This window comes from Prionailurus bengalensis, chromosome D2, assembly GCF_016509475.1.
Source record: "Prionailurus bengalensis isolate Pbe53 chromosome D2, Fcat_Pben_1.1_paternal_pri, whole genome shotgun sequence".
Classification (NCBI taxonomy): Eukaryota; Metazoa; Chordata; class Mammalia; order Carnivora; family Felidae; genus Prionailurus; species Prionailurus bengalensis.
Genome location: NC_057351.1, coordinates 33,571,520 through 33,595,916, shown reverse-complemented (window position 1 = coordinate 33,595,916; position 24,397 = coordinate 33,571,520). Strand labels below are relative to the sequence as shown.

Genomic DNA, 24,397 nt, shown 5'->3' with positions numbered 1-24,397 from the left:
TATCAAAATACCAATTTTTGTTTTTGCAGAAATAGAAAAACCCAACCTAGAATTCATATGTATTCCAAGACACCCCAAATAGCCAAACAATCTTGAAAAAGAGCAAAGTTTGAGGTCTCTTATTCACTGTTTTCAAAACTTACTACGAAACTAGAGTAATCAAAAAAGTATGTTGGCAGAAAGAGAGACATATAGAACAATGGAATAGAATAGAGAGCCCAGAAATAAACCCTCACACATATGGTCAAATGATTTTTAACAAGGGTGCCAAGACCATTTAATAAGGAAAAGGCAGTCTTTTCAACAACAGGTGCTAGGAAAACTAGATATCCACATACAGAAGAAAGAAGTTGGACCTAACACTATATGTAAAATTAATTCAGGATGGATAAAGAACCTAAATGCAAGACTTGAAACAATAAAACGCTTAGAAGAATATAAAGGACAAAGCTTCATGATGTTAGATTTGGTAATGATTTATTGGATAGGATACTAAAGGCACAGGTAACAAAAGAAAAAAAGAGAAAGACAGAAAGACAGACAGATGGAAGAAAGAAAGAAAGAACAAAAGAAAGAAAGAAAGAAAGAGAAAGAAAGAAAGAAAGAACAAAAGAAAAGAAGGAAGGAAGGAAGGAAGGAAGAAATTGGACTTTATGAAAATTTAAATATCTTGTGCCTTAAAAGACACTACCTACAGAGTAAAAAGGCAGCCCACAGAATGGGAGAAAAATATTTACAAATCATGTATCTGATAAGAAATTAATATTCAGAATATAACAACAAAAACCAACCTGATTCAAAAATGGACAAAGGACTTGAATAGAACTTTCTCCAAAGATCTACAAATGGGTAATGACCACATGAAAAATGTGCAACATCACTAATCATTATAGAAATGCAAACCAAAACTACAATGAGATATCACCTCTTACATATTAGGATGGTTTCTATAAAAAAACAAACAAACAGAAAACAAGTGTTGACAAGGATGTGGACAAATTGGAATCTGTATTTGGTGGGAATGTAAAATAGAACAGTCACTGTGGAAACCGCTAGTTCCTCAAAAAATTAAAAATATAATTATCATATGATCCAGCAATTTTACCTCCGAGAATATATCCAAAAGATTTGAAAGCAGGGTCTCAAAGAAATATTTGTACACTGATGTTCATAACAGCATTATTCACAAAAGGTAAAATGTGTAAGGAATCTACATGTCTATTGGCAGAATGGATAAGCAAAATGTGGCATGTATACAATTGAATATTATTCAGCCTTAAAAAGGAAAGAAAGTCTGACATATGCTACAAAATGGATGAAATTTGAGGACATTTTGCTAACTGAAAGAAGCCAGTCACAAAAAGACCAATGCTGTATGAGGTACCTAGAGTAATCAAATACATAGGGATAGGAAGGATCCTCTGTCCAGTAGGAGGGGGAGAATGGGAATAATTAATAGATATAGAGTTCCAATTTTAGAAGATGAGAAGAGTTATGGAGATGGAGAGTGGTGATGGTTGCACAAAAGTGTAAATGTGTTTGGGGCGCTTGGGGGGTTCAGTCAGTTGAGCGTCCAGTTCTTGATTTCAGCTCAGGTTATGATCTTGTGGTTTGTGGGATCGATCCCCAAGTGGGACTCTGTGCTGACAGCATGGAGCCTGCTTAGGATTCTCTCTCTCTCTCTCTCTCTCTCTCTCTCTCTCTCTCTCTCTCTCCCTGCCACTTCTCTGTGCACGTGCACACACCCTCTCTCTCTCTCAAGATATATAAACACTGAAAACAAATAGTAATAGAGGTACCTGGGTGGCTCAGTCAGTTGAGCACTCGACTTCAGCTCAGGTCATGATCTCACATTTTGTGAGTTCGAGCTCCACATCGGTCTGTCTGCTGTCAGAGTGGAGTTCGCTTGGGATGCTCTGTCCCCCAAGCTCTCTTCCCCTCCCCTGCTAATGTTCTCTCTCTCAAAAATAAACATTAAAAAACACATTAAGATTATAAATAACAATAATCAAGTGTGAGTGTGTATAATGCCATTGACTGTACACCTATGGGGTAGATGGTAAATTTTATGTAATGTGTTGTTACCACAATAAAATACAGACATTAAAAAAAGAATATTTTGCCATTTGAAATATTTTCATCTTTTGAAAACAAAGATCACAGAGTTTGATAACATACTACATAGGCATGTATGTTATCAAATTGTATTATCTTTGCCAAAAATTGCCAAAAATACTGAAGATGAACCTAAGTCTACAGGAAACAAGAACTGAGAAACAAATTAAACACCATGGAAAAGGGGAGACAAATCCAGAAAATGAGACATTCTATAAAACAATTGGCCTGATGTCTTCAACAAATCAGTGTCATAGAAAAAAAGTATGTGGGAGGAAAACTGTTCTAAATGAAAAGAAATATAAGAAACATGAGAACCAAATGCAACGTGTGGTCTTTGATTGGATCCTAGTTTGAACAAAACAGCTACAAAATAAATTTTGGAATAATTGAGAAATATTAAATGTAGACTGGACATTAGATGAATTAAGGAATTACATTTAATTTATTATACACTTGCTAGATTGATAAAGTTATTGTGATTATGTAGGAAAATGCCATGTTTTGAATTTGTATACTTTAGGGGTAAAATATCATGATGTTTGTAATTTACTTGAAAGTATTTCAGCAAACAAGAATAGATGAAACAAATATGACAATATTTAACTATTGTTAAATCTAGGTGATGACTATATAGTATTCATTCAGTATACTAATCTCCCTTTTTATGTATTTCAAATTTTTCATAGCAAATATTAAGCACATACACAGAGTAATGCTGCAGTGAAAAACCTGGTACATACCTTGGGGCTCTATCAAATCACTCTAAGGTCTGCTAAGCCATATGCTAGGCAAAAGATCTAGAACAGTATTGTTCAAATTGCAGATTGCAACTGTGTAGTCATTCCTAAAATCAATTGAAGGGGATTGTGACCAATATTTTTTTTAAGTTTATTTATTTTGAGAGAGAGAGAGACAGAGCACGTGAGCAGGGGAGGGCCAGAGAGAGAGGGAGAATCCCAAGCAGGCTCCACACTGTCAGCATGGAGCCCGATGCGGGCCTTGCACACACAAACTGTGAGATCATGGCCTGAGCTGAAACCAAGAGTTGGACCCTTAAATGACATAGCCACTCAGGCGCCCCATGACCAGTAATTTCTTACACATGAAATAGAATAGAAAATATCTAAGGGTTTTCAGTTATTAAGGATGAATATTACATGGAACTTTGTTTTAATCATATGTATCAGTTACTTTTATATGTGTGTACCGATTATGATGTAAAGTTCATTTTTTACTATAACTTGTATGCAAAAAGTTTAATAGGTCGCTCGGGTGGTTCAGTATTTTCCACCAGAAGTCACTAATAATGGTGCCTTCTCAAGTTTCAAGTTAATTTCTCTTAAATTTCTTTGACAATGCTTTGTTAGCTGCACCAGGGTTATCTGATGGATGACCCAGACGTGTTCTCATTTTCTTTGTTTTGATTTTTCTAGTAACTATGACTGAAGTTTTACCAAAGGAAAAGAAACAGAAAGATGAGAAGACCTTAATTCTTGGTCAAGCTGTGGTGGACCTTCTTCCTTTACTGGAAGGTCAGATGTGTGATTTGCTCAATAGCAAATATAGCAAAGCTCATAAAATTTAGCTCCAGTGAAGTCCCTCAGTGAATTTGAGGGACTTAATAAAAAGATGAGCACATTTATCTCTGCCTAACCTTTCCTTCTATGACTTGACTTTGCCTTCTTCTTGCAGGAGAAAGTTCATTTGAAACAATAATCCCCTTGCACCCTGTGCCAGGCTCGCCTTTAGAATCTCTTCGATCAGGTGCTAAGGTAATCAGAGTTTTAAATCTCAACTTTCAGCTAGCCATTTAGTCTACCAAGTCTATTTGCTATAAAGGTTCAATTTATTTGAGTCCAGTTCATCAGGTGTCTTCTTTTCACAGGCACACATAGCGTTAAGTTCTGGGAAACAAAGATAAATAAGGCAGAGTCCTACTTTAGGAGTCCATAATCTACACACCATGGATTATAATCAGTGTGATTAGATGGTGGAATGGGGCATGTGAGCACAGAATAGTTATTGGTTATTTTGCCCAGGGGTACATGTAAGGAAGGCTTAACCATGGAAATGCCTCTTGAGCTATGTCCTGATGGATTAAATTGAATAATATATGAATGCACCTAAAACTCTTTCTGGCATAGTGAGCCTGAATTGGTAGTCTGTGCCACTGGTGTCTTCTGGGCTTTGTTTTCCATTCTTCCTGGGGATTGGTAGCTTCTTGGGGCATTACTTTTGCCACTCTGGTGCAAGTGCACTCACTTTCAGCAGATACCCAGGTGCCTTCTGTTTTGCACAAGTAAAAGAGAGAGGAAGGCTCAAATGACCCAACTATTTCAAATGCAGTTCCCTAATTAACCATTATTGTAGGTCCTCCCTGCTTCTTGTTGATTCTGACCTTGGAGCTGCCATAATCCACTCCTGCATCTCCTGTGGTTCTTTCCCTCTTATTTAGGCTGTGGTTGGTTTCTTCTCAGTTTTTGTTTGTTTGGTTTTGGTTTTGTTTAATATCTGATTTAATTTGCTCTCTGTCTTTCTAAGATTACTAAAATATGTAGTCTAGTGATGGCATTTCTTATTTTCCAAGGATATTATAGCATTATCCTTTTATTGGCTCTAAAGGTATAATTTAGTATTTTTCTGTCATTTCATGTGATTTGTGCTAGAAAGAGGTATATATTTGAGCTCAGTCTGCCTTTCTTGGTTCCATGTCCCTGCCTATGTACTGTTGATTTTCCTTACATATCTTTAGAAGAAAAGTCAAATGGGTTATTAGTCCTTAGGATATTTGCTCATAGTATTCCTGTGTTCACTTGTTTTACACACTCAGTGAAAAAATATGACAATTTCTATTTGTTTGAGAATTCTCATTTCATTTTATTTATTAAGTTTTGTTTATTTAAGTAATCTGTATACTGAACTTGGGGTTCAAACTCATGACCCTGAGATCAAGAGTTGCATACTCTTCTGACTGAGCCAGCCAGGCGCCCCCAGAATTCGCACTAATTTTATATTTAAGCATTACACTGATTATTCTCAAGACTCAAAGAGTAAAATGATATAAACCTGTTCTTGGAAAAGAAGTTCCAATTCATCTTCAAGTATTCCTTGTCTTGATTGATTGAGTGATACAAATTAGAAACCTTAGGGACATTTTACTTATCCTTCCAGAGACATATTGATTGATCAGAGATATGACATTCTTCAATGCCTCTCTTTCTTAAAATCTGCTTTCCTTTGGGGTGCCTATGTGGCTCAGCTGGTTAAGTGGCTGACTCTTGCTTTAGGTCATGAAATCTTGCCGTTCATGAAATCAAGCCCCTTGTTGGGCTCTACACTGACAGTATGGAGCCTGCTTGGGATTCTCCCTCTCCCTCTCCCTCTCCCTCTCCCTCTCCCTCTCCCTCTCCCTCCTTGTCTCTCTCTCTCTCTTTCTCTCTCTCTCATGGACATATGCTCTCTTTCTCTCAAAAGGTAAATAAATAAACTTAAAAAAAATTCCCTTGGACCCTAAATACAACCAATCCCCAAATCTGCCTTTTAGCAAATCTAGCCTTTTATATCTTCTAAGTCCTCTGGACTCTCCTTAGCTTAATCCCCACTCTTTATTGCCTTATAATCTCTCATTGGAACATTACAAGTAGCCTTGTAACTACCCTTGCCTCCCCCAGTTTCGCCTTCCCATGGGTGGAAGGGTGTTTGCAGGGTGGCTTACAAGGGAATATGGTCACATCTCATCCCCTGCTCAGTACTATGTAGTTCATGGATTCCCCCACTGCTTACATGTTAAGGTCTAGATTCCCTAGCAGTCATACAACAGCTTTTATAATAGGAGTCTGACACTTGTTCAGTCACATCTCTCAGACTCGCCTCATTATGTTTTATATTATAAAATCCTGAACTACTTACATCTGAACTGAATATACCATGCTATTTCAATCCTCTTTTATATAAACTCTTCTTTTTGTTCAGAATTATTTTCTTTCCTTTTCCTGCTTATCTATAAATTTTTTTTTCAACGTTTATTTATTTTTGGGACAGAGAGAGACAGAACATGAACGGGGGAGGGGCAGAGAGAGAGGGAGACACAGAATCGGAAGCAGGCTCCAGGCTCTGAGCCATCCGCCCAGAGCCCGACGCGGGGCTCGAACTCACAGACCGCGAGATCGTGACCTGGCTGAAGTCGGACGATTAACCCACTGCACCACCCAGGCGCCCCTCCTTTTCCTGCTTATCTAAATTGCAAACTTTTACTCATTTTGTAAGTCATTCAGACATCACCATTTCTCACTTCTCCCCACCCCAATAATTAATTATTCACTTCCTCCTTGGTGCTCCTTGACTAGGGACTAGGGCATTTTATACAGGTCTCTTTTATAGCATTTACCATAAATCATGGAATTATAATATGAATCCCATAATAAAAAGAGCCACATCTCCTTTATCTTTATATTGCTTTTTTTTTTTTAAGTTTATTTGCTTATTTGAGAGAGAGAGAGAGCATGCACGTGTGTGTGTGAGGAGGGGCAGAGAGAGAGGGAAAGGAAGAATCCCAACCAGGCTCCATGTTGTCAGCACAGAACCCACGTGGGGTTTGATGATTCCCACCAACCCTGAGATCATGACTTGAGCCGAAATCTAGACTTGGACGCTGAATGACTAGCCGCACAGGTGCCCCTATCTTTATATTCCTAATGCTGTGGTAAAGTGCCTGGCATATAATTAGCAACCAATACACATTTTATTTTATTTTACTTTATTTTATTTTTATATGGAATGCTTCATGAATTTGCATGTCATCCTTGTGGAGGGGACATGCTAATCTCTGTATTGTTCCAGCCAATACACATTTTAAAGCTACTTTTTATGGTATCCTGTGTGAAAATGTCAGATATATACATATGTATCTATATCTGTATCTATATCTATCTATCTATATGGGTATATACATATATATTTGAAAAAACAGTTTTCTTGTTAAAAAGCACGTTGCCAAATCAGAATTTATATTGGAGATATAACTTGGAAATTTCTCATTAGTGGAATACAAAATTCTTTAACAATAATATCAATTATTCTTATTAATGTTGATTCCTAAGAAATAAAATTAAAAAATGAACAAATTATCTTTCTCCTCTCTAGTTGAAAAAGTCATGACAGCCCTATTTGGATATATCACTAACATCAAATCCTTGGCAGCTCTTCTGAAAAATTCATTTTTGAGCTCGTTCATGGGACCAAGAAATACTTTCTCATCTGTGAAAAATAGAAATATAGTAAAGAATATGATTTTCAAATACTTAATAAAAAACCTAAAATTAAAAAAAAAGTACTACATTTAAGTTACAAAAATAGTCACAGAATATAAACTAGCAAAAAAAAGCAGCTCAATCTCACTCATGTGAAACTACTATTAACATTTCATTATAGAACCTTCTGATTCCTCTTCTATGTGTATTTGTATACATGTGTGACCTGAGTATGGTAGAAGGGAAAGGCCTCTAGCTTAGGAATAAGAGTCTCATCTAGGCTATAGTTCTAACTTATGAGACCTAGAGAAAGTTATTTGAAGCCTCTATATGGAAATAATTAAACTTGACCTTCTTACCTTGAATAGTGATATGAGATTCAAATGAGATAATGAAAAAAAGGGTGGGGAGGCCTCTTGCATTTGCAAAATGCTGCATAATTTTATTCTTTTCCAGCAGTGCAGTCTTGAAGTTAAAGTATTTGTGGCAGAGCCCTTATTGACCGCAGCACAGATTTTAGGAGGCAATCTACTGAAGGTCACATTGGAGGCTGCCTACTCTGTGCCTGAATCTTTCATTCCAGTAGGGCCTCTGCAGAACTACATGGTTGGTCTGCAAATTCCATCAGTTGGAGAGGTAAAGCCCTACAGCCAGATATTTAGATAGATTTAAACACTCATATGGTCATCTCTTCCTTACCTGCTAAGATTTCATTCAAAGCAAGCTCTATTAATTGAGGAAATTTATTTTAGGCTTAAAAAAATAAAGTTTTCTAATGTTTTATATATAGATATCTATAGTTTACATGTTATATGTAATATACATTGCATATAATTTGTATCAATAAATACATATTTATGGTGGAAAATATGTAAAACATTTTAAAATTGATAATTTTAATATATTGCTACACGTTACTTTTATGCATATATTTTGTGGATTTTATACAATGTACTTAATTATATAAAACTTTGTCTTAATTTCAGGTTATTTTCTTAGTCCAAATTTCTATAGAGTAATCATATATGGATTTTTTGAGGCTCTTGATAGATATTTCAAAGTTGCTTGCTAAAAGGTATAATTAGTTAATACTCTCAGATGTTCTATTGCAATTTACATTTCAGCATAGAACCCTCCAATTCCTCTTCACTATTCACATTCCCACCAGCAGTGTAAAGGGTTCCAATTTCTCCATATCCTCATCAATATCTAGTATTTTCTGGGGTTTTTTTGTTGTTGTTGTTTGTTTTTTTGATAATACTTATCCTTACAGATATGAAGTGGCATTTCCTTGTGTTTTAGATTTGCATTTCCCTAAGGACTGATGATGTTGAGCATCTTTTCCCCTCCTTACATTGCCATTTGTATATCTTTTTGGGGGGAAGTGTTTATTCAAGTGTTTTGCCCATTTTTGAATCTGGTTGTTTTTTGTTGTTGAGTTTTAAAAGTACTTTATATATCCTACCTATTAATCTGTTATCAGGTATGTGACTTGTAAATATTTTCTCCCATTCTTTACTTTGTTGTTAGTATATTTTGCTGCACAAAATTCCTAATTTTGATGAAGTCCAATTTATGTATATTTTTTCTTTTATTGTTTCTGCCTTTGGTGCCATAACCAAGAAATCATTGCTTAATCCAATGTCAAGAGGTTTTCCCCCCTGTGTTTTCTTCTAAACGTTTTATAGTTTTAGCTCTTAGATTTAGGCCTTTGAACCATTTTGAGTTAATTTTTGTATGTGGTTTAAGGTAAGGATATAACTTGATATTTTTGCATGTGGATAATTAGTTTTCTCAGCACCATTTATTGAAAAGACTGTCCTTTCTCCATTGAATGGTCATGGTATGCTTAATTTTGAAGTTTTTGCCAGCACTCTCATTTCTGTGGAGGAGCAAATTTTCAGAGGTCCTTACTCTGCCATTCCAGAAATGCCTTTCTGTCACAAAAGTTCTTCCCAAAGAACTAGAATTGTTGAGTTATAGGGTATGACAATTTTAAATTTACTGGAGACTGCAATATTGCTTTTCACAGTTATACCAATTTATACTTCCATCAACTATGTATAAGAATACCATACCCTTTACAATATTGCCAGTGCTTGATATTTTCAGACTGATTTTGCCAATCTGTGTTTTAAAATGATATCTCATAGTTTTAATGTGCATCTCAATTATTATTAAGGTTATCTAGCATGTTTTTATATAAACATTGGATTTTCTAATTTCCCTTTCTACAAATTGCCTATTTACATCTTTGTTAATTTTCTTTTACAAGTATATATTAGATAAATTATAGATAGGAAGTGCCTATATTGTTAACCCTTGTCAGATTTGTTTGTTTTTAAAAAGGTAGTTTTTAAAAAGGTATATCAGGGGCGCCTGGGTGGCGCAGTCGGTTGGGCGTCTGACTTCAGCCAGGTCACGATCTCGCGGTCCGTGAGTTCGAGCCCTGCGTCGGGCTCTGGCCTGGTGGCTCAGAGCCTGGAGCCTGTTTCCGATTCTGTGTCTCCTTCTCTCTCTGCCCCTCCCCTGTTCATGCTCTGTCTCTCTCTGTCCCAAAAATAAATAAACGTTGAAAAAAAAAAAAAGTTTAAAAAAAAAAAAAGGTATATCATAACTCTCATATAAATATAAAATGACAAAAGGGTTTTAAACCAGTTCAAAGGAGAATTGGGGGAAAAAACACCCATATATAAGCAATCAGGAATGTTGAGATGAATTTCCTAATAATTCTAAACTCATCATCAGCTACAGGTCAATAATTGATTATTTCTCCACTGAACAAAATATGTTTGCATATCTATGGACAAGAATAACTTGCATTGTTACTATTTTTTTTTATAAATTAAAGAATTATAAAACAGCACAAATACAGAATCAGATAATCACAAAAGGAAGGTCTGTTAGATAATACCCAACATTACACTGAACATATACTTCAATAAACTTTTTTGTTCATTTTTAACTCTTTTACAAAACTTCCTGATGTGTGATAATTTATTCTGTAGAAAGACTATCCCATTTTGTTCAAGAATGGAACTCTGAAGATTGGAGGGGAAAGAGAACCTGTTCCCCGGCCTAAAAAATGGCCAATTGCCAACATTCTGGCTCCAGGAGCTAATGACATTCCTAATGCTTTCATTATTGGTGGGCCCTATGAGGAAGAAGAAGGAGAACTCAATCACCCTGAGGTGAGAGAATTATGTACTTCTTTTGAGACAAACTAAGTGCATAGACAGATGGTAAGACATTTTTTGAATCACTCTAATTTATGTAAATCTGTTACTTGTTAAAATAAAACAATTGTCTAATTCTGATGAAAATGTCTCCTAACTTCTTAAGTTCAACAAACAAAATAGTTTATTAAATTCAAATTTACTCTTTATTTTATTTTGAATTTATGAACTTTTGAGTAGGCAATAATATCATAGTCATGCATATAAAAGCAAATATATATACTCAAAGGAAGAAAGAAAGTCTCACAAACAAAAATATTTAGAAGAGCAAAGTTTCCTTGCAAAGAATGCAAAAAGGAATAGATTTCAGAAAGACTGACTCAGACATCAGCATAGTAAAATTCAGGGATAAAATTGTTTTTCTTTAGGAAGTCCAGATTTATAGAAAATATTCAAAATATTGTTATTTTCAGAACTAGAACCTGTCAGGAAGATACTGCTATTTTTATTTTCTCTGAGGGTGTAAATTAATTAATTAATTAATTAATTAATTAATATTTTTCTTAAGGGTTTATTTTTAACTGAGTATATAGAGTGCTTAATCATATTAAAAGCAGGGAAAATGTCAGTTTTGATTTATATACACACATATGTACATACAGTACATACATGTATTCTTTCCTTATTGGTGGCATACTCATACTGTTTTGCAACTTGCTTTTTAGTAGATCTTGGTGATTTCCACATCACTACTTAAAGAGCATTCTCATTCTTTTTCTTTTTTCCTTTTTTTTTTTTTTTTTTTTTTTTTTTTTTTTGAGAGAGAGCTAGAGTGCAAGTGGGTAAAGGGCAGAGGAAGAGAGGGAGAATCTCATGCAAGCTCCATGCCCAGCTCAGAGCCCGATGTGGGGTTCCATCTCACCACCATGAGATCATGACCTGAGCTGAAATTAAGAGTTGGCCGCTTAACTGACTGAATGACCCAGGCGGCCCATCATTCTTTTTCTTTCTTTATTTGTACTTGCTGTATGACATGACATTATATAGGCACACTTAAATTCACTTAACCAGTCTGCTATTGGTGATCATTTAGGTTGTTGAAATTATTCTTTTCTTTTTATTCCTCCCTCCTTTCCTCCTTCCATCCTTCTCTCTCCCTCCTTCTTTCTTTCTCTTTTTATTTTCTTTCTTTGTTTACCTGTTTCTTTCTATTTTACTGCAACTTATACTTGTCAAGAGCATAGAAAATGCTGCAAACATACTGGCAAATGTTTCTTGAATGAGCTAATAATCATTAGTGGAAAAATTCAATAAAATTATTTGTAAAATGAGGATGGTTGAATTATTTTAAGTATCTGACTAAATATTTTAAATAGTTGAAATAAATCTGGCAATATTTGAAAAACATTGTGCAGTATCTTCTCTCATCATTGTGATTAGTGAATATTCATACTGTTTCTTGATTTATACTTTCATTTAGATCAGATACTTTATTTTACATATTTAGATCTTATATTTTAGTTTATTTTTAAATTTTGTTTGTTTCAAGTTTTTATTTAAATTCCAGTTAACATATAGTGTAATATTGGTTTCAGGAGTAGAATTTAGTGATTCGTCATTTACATATAACACCTAGTGCTCATCACCAGTGCCCTCCTTGCTACCCATCACCCATTTAACCCTTCCCTCACCTACCTCCCCTCCAGCAACCGTTAGCTTGTTTCTATAGTTAATAGTTTCTTATGGTTTTCCTCCCTCTTTCTTTTTTCCTTCCTTCCCCTATGTTTTTCTGTTTTGTTTCTTAAATTCCACATATAAGTGAAATCATATGGTATTTTGTCTTTCTCTGACTGACTTATTTCACTTAGCAAAATACAGTTTATCTGCATCAAATGGCAAATTTCATTTGTTTTGCTGGTTGAGTAATAACCCATTATATATATAATATATATATATATATTTACTTTAGATCATTAGCTCTCAAGCCTGGTTGCTCGCTTGAATCATCTGGAAAGCTTTTAAGACAGTAGCAATGGGGCACCTGGATGTCTCAGTCTGTTTTACATCCAACTTGGTCTCAGGTCATGATACTGTGGTTTGTGAGTCCAAGCTCCACGTCGGGCTCTGTGCTGACAGCTCAGAGCCTGGAGCCTGCTTCAGATTCCATGCCTCCCTCCCTCTCTGCCCCTTCCGCACTCGCACTCTGTCTCTCAAAAAGAAATAAACATTAAAAAAAACAAATTAAAAAAAAACAATAGCAATGGCCAAGCCCTAACTGAGATCAATTACATAAGAATTTACTTTCAAAATATTACACTGGGGCTCCTGGGTGGCTCAGTTGGTTAAGCGACCGATATTGGCTCAGGTCATGACCTCATGTCTGGTGGGTTTGAGCCCCTTGTGGGCTCTGTGCTGACAGCTTAGAGCCTGGAACCTGCTTCAGATTCTGTGCCTCGGTCTTTCTCTGCCCCTCCCCCACTTGCACTCTGTCTCTGTCTCTGTCTCTCTCTCTCTCAAAAATAAATAAATATTAAAAAAATATATTACCACTGCCCAGGTGTTGATTTTTTTTAAAAGCTCCCAGATAATTCTAATATGCATTCAAGGTTGAGAATCAGTGATTGAGATTATATGAGTGAATTTTTGGTACTTAGTACTAAATTAATGTGAAGGTATTATAAATTATCTTACGTACTTTAGTAATAGTAAAGTACCCTAAAATTTAAGATGTGGTAGTAGTTACAGTAGTAGTTGTAGTTATACTAGTAATAGTAATAGTAATAGTAATAGTAATAGTAATAGTAATAGTGTTGTGATCAAATCCCTTAAAAGAATGACTTACAGATTTAGCAGGATGAAACCATGGCACACGGAGAGAACAAAAGTCTCTTATTATTTTACAGGACAGGGAATTTAGGAACCAAGCAGAGTGCATAAAGAAAAGGATTACTTGGGACCTGGAAAGTCGCTGCTACCTTGATCCTCCTGCAGTAGTCAGGTAGGAAGAGGAAGGGGATTATGTCTAAGCAACAACTAGAGGTGGGAAGAAATGTTACTTTTGTTAATTTTATCTATATTTGAGTTAGGGTGATCTGAGAATCCCTTCCACCAAATCTGCTAATAACAGAGGCTTTTAGTGATCGTGGTTCATTCATGGTGGGTTCTGATTCCTTTTTCATATAAAACAAGTCCAGAGCTGATATGTGTGGTGGCTCCACAGTGTAGCTCCATCAGGTATACAGGCTCCATCTTTGTTTTTGCTCTACCTTCTTTAACATGTGCTTTCCATCCACAAGGTTGTTTCATGGTCCAAAATGGCCATTGGAGCTCTATCCTGCATATTCACATTCCTCACAGAAAGCTGGAAAGGGCGAGTGTTTAGGGATAAAAAAGGATACATGCTGGGTATCTTAGACCCTCTTATAGAGCCTTCCTAGAAACTTACAATTTCAGTTTTATATCTCAATGGCCATCTTTAGATGCAAAAGAGGCTAGGAATTATGTTTTTGTTATACACATTGTCATTCAGACTAAATCAGGGGTTAGAGGGGTGCCTGCGTAGCTCAGTTGGTTGAGCATCTGTCTTGGGATCAGGTCATGATCTTGTGGTTCATGGGATCAAGCCCCATGTCGAGCTCTGTGCTGACAGCTCAGAGACTGGAGCCTGCTTTGGATTCTGTGTCTCCCTCTCTCTCTGCCCCTCCCCTACTCATGCTCTGTCTCTGTTTCTGTCTCTCAAAAGTAAATAAACATTAAAAAAAATCTAAATCAGGAGTTAGATACTAAAGAAGAACAGGACACTTGACATTGTGTGGGTAACTACCAGTCTCTGTCACAGTTACCTGGCGGTTAGGGAGAGATGATAAATAAGGGACTATCAAAATACATATAATTAGAATGAGCAACTCTGGTTTTCTTTTTCAATTCATAGGCTGTTTTTAAGAAGAGTGTTAGAATTACAGAAAAATTGAGCAGACATTTCCCAGAATTTCTATATACCTCTGGTTCTCCACTTGACTGTGGTGTATAGTATAAATATACATTGTTGGGGTGCCTGGGTGGCTCAGTCAGTTAAGTGTCTGACTTCAGCTCAGGTCATGATATTATGGTTCATGCTTTGAGCCCCGCATTGGGCTCTCTGCTGTCAGTGCAGAGCCTGCTTTGGATCCTCTGTCTCCTTCTCTCTGCCCCTACCTTGTTCTCTCTTGCTCTCTCTCTCAAAAATAAATAAACATTAAAAATATAAATGTACATTGTTGGGTTTGACTTGCTTATATTCTGTTAAGGATACATTGTTGCTCTTATTACTTTGAGTAGTTATCTATTTGATCAATTAAAAATAAGAAAAATTTGAAAATTTATTTTACCTTAATTTTGTCCTCTGATTCTCTTCTTTTCTTAATGTAGATCCAAGTTTCTGACCCATATCATTTTCTTTTTCTCTGAATACTTTTAGCATTTCTTGCAAGGCAGGCCTACTGGCCACAAATTCTCTCCATTTTTGTTGAGAAAGTCTTTATTTCTCCTTCCTTTTTTTTATGATTTTTTTTTTTAGTTTATTTATTTTGAGAGTGTGAGAGAGAGGGCAGAAGCTGGGGAGGGGCATAGAAAGAGGGAGAGAGAATCCCAAGAAGGCTCTGCACCATCAGCACAGAGCCCAACACAGGACTTGATCTCACAAACCGTGAAATCATGACCTTAGCAGAGATCAAAAGCAGACGCTTAACCAGTTGAGCCACTCAGGCACCTTCTCCTTTGATTCTGAAGGATAATTCTCTGGATACAGAAATCCAAGTTGGTGGTGTGTTTTTTTCCAGAAACTTTGAATATTTCACTCCATCTCTTATTGCTTGCATGGTTTCTGAAGAGAAATCCAGTGTAACTCTTATTCTTGTTCCTCTATAGGTAAGGTGTTTGTGGTTTCTCTCCCCTCTGTCTTCTTTAAATATTTTCTCTTTTTCTGTGGTTTTCTGCAGTTTGAATATGATATACCTGGACATAGGGGTTTTTTTGTTTGTTTTCTGTTTTGTTTTGGTATTTATGATGCTTACTCTTCTCTGAGCTTTCAGTATCTGTGGTTTGGTATCTGTCATTAATTTAGTAAAATTCTCAGTCATTATGATTTCACATATTTCTTTGGTTCTTTTTTCTGTTTTTTCCTCTGGTATTCCTGTTATATCTTCTATAATTGTTCCACAGTTCTTGGATCTAATTTCTTTTTCATTTTTTTCTCCTTTCCATTTTAGTTTGGGCATTTTTTATTGACATATCTTCAAATTCACTGATGATTTCCTCAGCATTGTTCAATCTACTAAGTCCATCAAATGAATTCTTCATTTTTGTTTCAGTGTTTCTTGTTTCTAGCACTTCTTTTTTATTCTTTCTTGGGTTTCTGTCTCTCTGCTTACATTTCCATCTCTCTATTACATTATTTGCAGTTTGTCTACTTTTTCCATTAGTGCTCTTAACATATTACTTATAGTTATTTTAAATTCCCTACATGATTGGGGCATCTGGGTGGCTCAGGCAGTTGAACGTTGGACTTCAGCTCAGGTCATGATCTCGAGGTTCGTGAGTTTGAGTCCTGCCTCTGGCTCACTGCTGTCAGTGCAGATCCGCTTCGGATCCTCTGTCCCCCTCTCTTTCTGTCCCTCCCCCACTCGTGCTCACTCGCTCTCTCGCTCTCTCTTTCAAAAATAAATTTAAAAAACATTAAAATATTCCCTATATAATCATTCGAAATTTTGTGTCATATCTGAGTCTAGTTCTTATGTTGTGTCTCTTCAGTATTTTTTCTTGCCTTTTAGTATTCTTTGTAATTTTTTATTGGAACCTGGACATTATATATTGGGTGATAAGAAATGAGGTAATTAGGGTTTTTAGTGTGAAGTTTTCTGTTAATGTGGCTTGGAGCTGGGCTGTGTTTAATGTTTGCTGTAACTGTACGTGCTAGAGGCTTCAGTTTCCTTTTTTGTTCCTCCCCTGTTGTCTTTGAGTTTGCCTAAAAGAGGGTCTGTGTTTTGCAGCCTCTCAGATCCACTGTTTGTATACCAAAACCCTGTTGGTGTGGTGATAAGGTGTTTGGAAGGGGAAGTATTTTAAAATACTGTAATTAAACTTAGTATTTTAATGGGTTTGACTTCCTGGCCTGTGGCAATCAGAAGTGTTTAATAGTATTTTTTACTTCTTATGTGAAACAGGAAGGCTAGACAGAACTAGAATTGTCTAATTGCCCTTCTCCTGCATCAGATAAGACTCTGGTAAAATAGTTTCCCTTAAAGGGTAAGCATTTGTTATGGGTAACACTCCAGGCATATTTCAAAATGCTTACTGTTCCCTTCTTCCTACTTAAGAGGATTTTTCTCATATCTTCACCATGAATATCTGAAGTGACTCCTTGTTTTAAAGCCAAAAAAGTGTGGAGTCTATAACTCTGGCTAATCCAGCCTCCAGCAATTTGTCAAAATTACCATTAAAGTGTTTCCACAACTTATTGACTCCATTGCTTTCTCCGACCTGTACACTGACGTCAGCTGTGATTCTCTGTACTTGCCTCTCCTCCAAATTTTATGGTGGTGATTTGCCCCATGAACTTAATTCTTAGATGGATCTAAGAAAGGTCATTGATTTTTCAGTTTGACCTGCTTCTTATTGTTGTTGTGAGGACAGGAGCAACAACTTCTAAGCTCCTTACATGTCAGAGCTGACACTAAGTGCTACTCTATTTTCACAGTATAAACATATTTTATATGATTTGCATACTTGTCTGATTATTTCTTTAGAACAAATTACTAGAAGTGAAATTTCTGGGTCAAAGATTATGACCATTTTAAGGCTTTTGATTCACATTTACAGATTGCTCTCAACAATGTATAGTTTGCTTCTGCTAGCAGTACAGTAGAATTATTTTTGGAATTTTATAAATTTAGGAAGCTTAAAACAACCCACCTACCTAATAAAAATGTTTATATATGTTTGCATATTCCATTACTTTTAAAAAGAGTCTTCCCTTTAAACTATACTAACTTGATTTTTTCATACAATTCTAATGGGCTGATTTTTAATTTGCAGTTTTCAGAAGAGAATTGTTGATTGCCGCTTTTGGCCTGTAGAGATCACAAGAGTTCCTCTGACTACTGTACCCAAAGGGAAAGCTGCAAAATTTGATAAGGTAAATTTGTTCCCTTAATGATAGCTGTAGAAGAAATGCCTGGCCAGACCCAACCTATTATTCTGCTTCTTTATTTTTTAATTTTAAATGGTTATTTATTTTTGAGAGAGAGAAACTGAGCACAGGCAGGGAAGGAGCAGGGAGACGCAGAATCTAAAGCAGGCTCCAGGCTCTGAGCTGTCAGCATAGAGCCCAACATGGGGCTTGAATCCACGAACTGCAGGATGATGACCTGAGCCCAAGTCAGATGTTTAACCAAACTGAGCCACCCAGGTGCTTGTTATTCTGCTTCTAGTTCTGATACAGAAGGAATGTGTGAACTGATGTGCGTGCTCTCTAGGGTGACTAACTTAACCTGATTTGTCAAGTAGTTTCCTGGTTTTAGTGCTGAAAATCGCATGTCCCAGGAAGATCTCCTGTCCCTGGCAAATCAGGATGACTGGTCACCCTAGCTCCCTATTGTCCACTAAAAACTGTTTAGGCTTTATTCCTAGACATCCTATTTCCCTTTAGCTCTTTAAAATGGTTTTACTATAGGTAAAACCACACAAAATAGCCATTTTTATAGGTCAAAGTGGTTAAATATTGGGAATATGGCTCAACCTAATACATCTTCCTGAATTTCTTTTCAACATACCTACTTAAAATGTTTTAGCCTACTAATTAGAGTAATAGGGCTCATTGATGTACATTATTCTGAAAAGATCTAGCTTTGTGAGCCTAGAACATGTTCTCTGTTGTTTTATTTGTGCATGTCTGGTCTTTTCTGTTTGTACATAAACTCCCTTAGGGTAGGAATACTGTCATAGACTACTTTGTATCCTCTATAGTACCTAGCATGATTCATGGTATACAGCAGACAATTAACAAGTACCTAAATTCTTTTGATTTTTATTTATCTTAAACAATTTTTTTTTAATGTTTATTTATTATTGAGAGACAGAGAGAGGCAGAGCATGAGCATGGAAGTGGCTGAGAGATGGGGAGACACAGAATCTGAAGCAGGCTCCAGGCTCTGAGCTGTCAGCACAGAGTCCAACGCGGGGCTCGGACTCATAAACCTAGAGATCATGACCTGAGCCGAAGTCGGAAGCTTAACCGACAGCCACCCAGGCGCCCCCTTTTGATTTTTAAAATAGACATTTTTACATAATAAAAATACTACTGCCAGTAACCACTTCTCCCTTTGTAATATAAAATATACATTGCTAACTTTCCTTAGCAACACAATGTTATTATATATATGTAAGACTTTTAAATCTACTTTTTAAAAAAATTTTTCTTTTTTAATGTTTATTTATTTTTGAGAGAGAGACAGAGCGTGAGCCGGGGTGGGGCAGAGAGAGAGGGAGACACAAAATCTGAAGCAGGCTCTTGGCTCTGAGCTGTCAGCACAGAGTCCCACATGGGGCTCAAACTCATGAACTGCAAACCGCAAAATCATGACTTGAGCCGAAGTCGGATGCTAAACGGACTGAGCCACCCAGACGCCCCAAATCTAAATTCTACTTATTGTAATATGTGAAATCAAAGAGATTACTTTTAATTTTGTGGGAATTAAATGTGTTTTCTTTCAGTAAATTTTTTCCCTATGAAAGTTTTCTATGGCAAAACGTTAAAAATTATGTTAAGTTATATTTATTAACATGTTATTCATCTTTGTGATGGGGGTTTAGACAAAATTAGCGGGGCACCTGGGTGGCTCAGTCAGTTGAGCGTCTGACTTCGGCTCAGGTCATGATCTCGTAGTTGACAAGTTTGAGCCCCGCATGGGGCTCTGTGCTGACAGCTCATAGCCTGGAGCCTGCTTCAGATTCTGTCTCCCTCTCTCTCTGCCCCTGCCCTGCTCATGCTCTGTCTCTCTCTGTCTCAAAAATAAATAAACATTTAAAAAAAATTAGGTAAAATTAGCGATGGCAAATACAGAGTGGCAAACTATCATTCATCCTCCTTCATCCATGGCAGATATTACTGATTAATCAAAACGTTGTTTCTTTCTGAACCCAGATAAGGGTATAGAACCTTCGGGGCGCCTGGGTGGCTCAGTGGGTTAAGCGTCTGACTTTGGCTCAGGTCACGATCTCGCGGTCTGTGAGTTCAAGCCCCGCGTCCGGCTCTGTGCTGACTGCTCAGAGCCTGGAGCCTGTTTCAGATTCTGTGTCTCCCTCTCTCTCTGACCCTCCCTCGTTCATGCTCTGTCTCTCTCTGTCTCAAAAATAAATAAACGTTAAAAAAAAAAATAGAATCTTTCTCAATACAGTACTCTGAAACAACTCCACCAATTGTTTAGAATTTAGGCATATTAAAGTCTATTTAATATGATGATTTGTAAGATCCCTTTCATTCATAAAAATCTGTGAACTAAAGCTAAAAGCCACATCTTCTGATTTCTTTTCGTTGTTGTAATTATTTTACAAAGCTTCATTTTTTCCTAAGAAGCAATATTGTTAAATTGACTTTTTTAGTTGAATATATATATAATCAATTAATTTGAGCATGTGTAATCTGACTACTGCCTTTACTATTCATTAACACCGTTGATATGCATTATTTCAGTGATTGTGGTATTATTAAACCCATTTTGAAGATAAAGAAATGTAGATCCAAAATATCTATGTAACTGGCCAAGTCAAATAGTTAAGGAGCATAGCTAGTTCCTAAAGCCAGGTCTTTGAAAAACTAAGAGCTCCATACCTTCTGCTACATTGCTCTACAGCACTTACAGCTCTCTGGTTTTATTCCTTTAGACTGATGATGAAAGTCAGCTTTCATTTCATGGTGTGGCTTATGTGAATATGGTCCCATTGCTGTATCCAGGTGTGAAGAGGATTCGGGGAGCTTTTCATGTTTACCCTTACCTAGACAGTACAGTCTATGAAAAGGTAAGAAAAAATTGTATAGAAGGTATTATCCTAATTTATCCTTTATGTATGTGTTTACTTACATCTTTAGCATACAAATCTTTGCACTTGAAGTTTGGAACCATTGGTATACTGGGATGGTAAATATAGCACCTTGCAGTCATTCTGTCATTGAACCTTAAAAACTTTAGGATAGTGAGGAGCACCCCAGTGGCTCAGTTGGTTGGGCATCCAATTTCAGCTTAGGTCATGGTCTCAAAATTTGTGGGTTTGAGCCCCACATCATTTTCTCTCTCAAAAATAAATAAAACATTAAAAAAATTTAGGATAATGAAAAGCCAAAAACTGGAAACAACCTAAACCTCCATGAACAGGTGAACAGAAAAACAAATTTTGTGGTATATCTATATAATGAAATCCTACTCAGTGATAAAAAGGAATGAACTATTGATACGTGCAGCGTGGATGAATCTCAAATGCATTATGTTAAATGAGAGAAGGCTGATAAAAGAAAGTACATAATGTATGATTTCATCTAAATAGAATTCTAAGAAAATAATCTGTGGTGACCTAAAGCTGACCAGTGGTTGCTTAGGAACAGGAATAGAGAGAGGGATGGATTACAAAAGAATGTGAAGAAAGTGTTAGGGATGATGGAAATGCTGGTTATCTTGATTGTGGTGATAGTTTCACATGTGTATACATATGTCATGTCAAAATTCATCAAATTGTATACTTTAAATATGTAGTTTGTCATATTTCAATTTTACTCAATACAGTCAGATACATAATCTTTAAGACAATGAAAGAAGTCTATTGTGTTAAGTATAGAAAACTTAAATCCATGAGCTGATTAGTGATTTTTAGGTGTTAAAATGTTAAAATCATCTATCTTTTTATCTATCTATATGTCTACATATAAATATAGAATATATATATGTGTATTTTTCCCCAAACAAAAAATCAGTTTTACCATATTTTTCTTAGGAGAAATTGAGTCTTCGTAAAACACAACAAAAATAATAACAAAAACATATTACTATTTCATTATTATTAGGACAGCTATTTTTCAATAATGGAGTCATGAAAGACCTATCATCTATTTGCAAACCAACTGAGTAGTAAACTCTTTCTATATATTATTTATTTTTGAGAGAGAGAGAGAGAGAGAGTCAGAGCATGAGGGGGGAGGGGCAGAAAGACAGGGAGACACAGAATCCAAAGCAGTCTCCAGGCTCTGAGCTGTCAGCACAGAGCCCGACGCAGGGCTTGAACCCACAAACCGTGAGATTATGACCTGAGCTGAAGTCGGATGCTTAACCGACTGAGCCACCAGGTGCCTCAGAAATCCTTTGACTCAGAAATCACACTTATAAGGATGTATCTGAAGGAAATAATTTAATAGAATCAAAACTCCATGTTCACCCTTCAGTTTTAGTCTCTAGAACTTTCTCATGTTCTGTAATACAATTTTTAGCATTAGAATAGATTTGGCAATATTGAATGGTTTGCCTTCCTTTCTGAAAGTGTGTGAAGCATTACAAAGAAAAAGATGTGCATGGACTATGAGTACAAATAAAAATCTATATGTAGTGTTTCCAATTATTGCAATTACTGTAAAGAGTGTTAAAAATGTTTTGTAGAATACAAAGAGGGGAAACATCATAAGATTTCAGTTTGTCATCTGTCTACAAATACTATAAATCTTAACTGTTAGTGACAGAAATGTCCATCTGTTTTACTTACACTATTTGTTTTTCTTTGAAAACATGGCGTATGCAAAAGTATCTGGGTTAGGTTTGGCAGAGTGGAAAAGCAAATGAAATTTGAAAAAGACCTAGCAGTGATGAATGTCGCAGTGTGTAATTAAAATTCCTAATGACATAAAAAACCCAACTCCGTATTCAGAAAAACTTTTTGGGATCTATGATAGCAAAAATTAAAAATAAGTTTTTTTTTTTAATTTTTTAACATTTATTTATTTTTGAGAGACAGAGAGAGATGGAGTGCAAGTGGCGGAGAGGCAGAGAGACAGAGAGACACAGAATCCGAAGCAGACTCAGGGCTCTGAGCTGCCAGCACAGAGACCCACGTGGGGTTCTAACCCACCAACCCTGAGATTTTGACCCGAGCTGAAGTCGGACACTCAACCAATTGAGCCACCCAGGCACCCCTAAAAATAAGTTTAAGGGGCGCCTGGGTTGATCAGTCGGTTGAGGCTCTGACTTCAGCTCAGGTCATGATCTCGCGGTCCATGGGTTTGAGTCCCCCATCGGGCTCTGTGCTGACAGTTCAGAACCTGGAGCCTGCTTCGGATTCTGTGTCTCCCTCTCTCTCTGCTCCTCCCCTGCTCATGCTCTCTCTCTGTCTCTCAAAAATGAATAAACATTAAAAAAAATTTAAAAAATAAGTTTAAAATGTCTATAATAGAGAAAAGCTTAGAAAATGATTGTAAATAAAAATGATTCAATATGCATCTATTAAAAAAGATAATTGTTAATGCTGTGTAAATAGTTAAATGGAAAAAAAGAATGCCAAAATGTTACATATAGCACAGATAAAAATAAGTTGCAAATGAGTTTATTAACATTGTTAAATGTGAAAAATATAAAAGTAGAAGTGGCTATTAATTAAAAAATATGAACTCAGGAAAGACTTTCCTAGGCTTGAGAGCAATGAAAAATATAAAAGATTTAGATTAACAAAAAATGAATAGCTTCTATGTATAGGAGAAACCATCATAAACAAAATTACAATGTAACTGAAAAACGGGAGAATATTTGAATATATGTAGGAAAGATGGTTACTATTCCTAAAATATAAAGCACTTTATCAAATTGATAAGAAAAACACACTAATTTTGTTTTAAAGGGCAAAGTACATGAAACGGTACTAGACAAAAAAAGAAATGCCAATGGTCAATAAATAAAAGAAGAAGAAACATTTGGCCTTATTTAGAATCAAACAACTGCAAATTAAAATAATAATAAAATACCATTTTACCTGTAGAATTAGTCAATTCTTTAAAACATGGTAATGCCCATTGTTGGGAAAGGTATGATAAAGCAACTCTCATTCACTGCTAGAAGTGTAAATTGGTACAAACCATGAAAAAAATTTTGTCAGTATGTATTAAGAAGCTTAGAATACTTATATTTTTTCCTGTAGCATTCCTACTTCCAGGAATCTATTTTAAAGGAATAAGTAGAATTGTATCCAAATTTTACTAAATGAAGATATATCTGAGGGAAGTAGTATATTATAATTGAAAGGTTATAGGCCTTGATGTCAGTCAGCCTCTAGTTTCAATTCCGGAATTAACCAGCTGGGTAACTTCAGGCAAGTGACTAAGTTTCTCTCAACTTTAATTAATTAATTGATTTATTATAAATAAATTTATTATAAATGAAGACAGTGCTTTTTTCCTAGAATTGTTTTACATATTAAATGAGATAAAATATGTAAGGTACTAGGAGTGTAGTACTAGGGGTGTAGTAGGGGTGATTGGAGACTATTGTATATACATTAAAAATTACCTTATGAAAAAATTTAAAACATGAAAGGATACATGTGATAATCTGTTAAATGAAAAATCAGGGTATAAAACTACATTCAATATGACCACAACTTTTAAAAAATATATAATCATAATTAAATATATATGTATATATGTATATATATATATATACATATAATATTGGAGAGGAAATCTTTCTGGCTATGTCTGAGTGAGAAGATTGTCAAATATTCTCCCCCCCACCACCAAAAGCAGCTGTAAAATTGGACAAATTGACAAAAAAACCATTCAGCACTCTGGAAATT

General features: G+C 35.8%; 1 protein-coding gene and 1 non-coding gene across 4 annotated transcripts in view; one reads left to right on the top strand and one right to left on the bottom strand.

The window, feature by feature from the left end:
• Positions 1-24,397, top strand: part of CFAP70 (cilia and flagella associated protein 70) — a 100,556-nt gene that overhangs the window by 15,399 nt on the left and 60,760 nt on the right. For 2 of the 3 annotated variants that reach the window (XM_043598030.1, XM_043598028.1), the window contains exons 4-10: positions 3,552-3,650; positions 3,811-3,890; positions 7,824-8,003; positions 10,376-10,558; positions 13,447-13,541; positions 17,615-17,714; positions 20,462-20,596. In XM_043598030.1, coding sequence (XP_043453965.1) covers positions 3,552-3,650; positions 3,811-3,890; positions 7,824-8,003; positions 10,376-10,558; positions 13,447-13,541; positions 17,615-17,714; positions 20,462-20,596 — 872 coding nt within the window. The remainder of the gene's footprint in view (positions 1-3,551; positions 3,651-3,810; positions 3,891-7,823; positions 8,004-10,375; positions 10,559-13,446; positions 13,542-17,614; positions 17,715-20,461; positions 20,597-24,397) is intronic. The other variant, XM_043598029.1, reaches the window with a different exon arrangement.
• LOC122493604 lies at positions 6,884-6,985 on the bottom strand. The gene has a single exon (XR_006299962.1). It is a non-coding gene; the product is annotated as a U6 spliceosomal RNA (small nuclear RNA).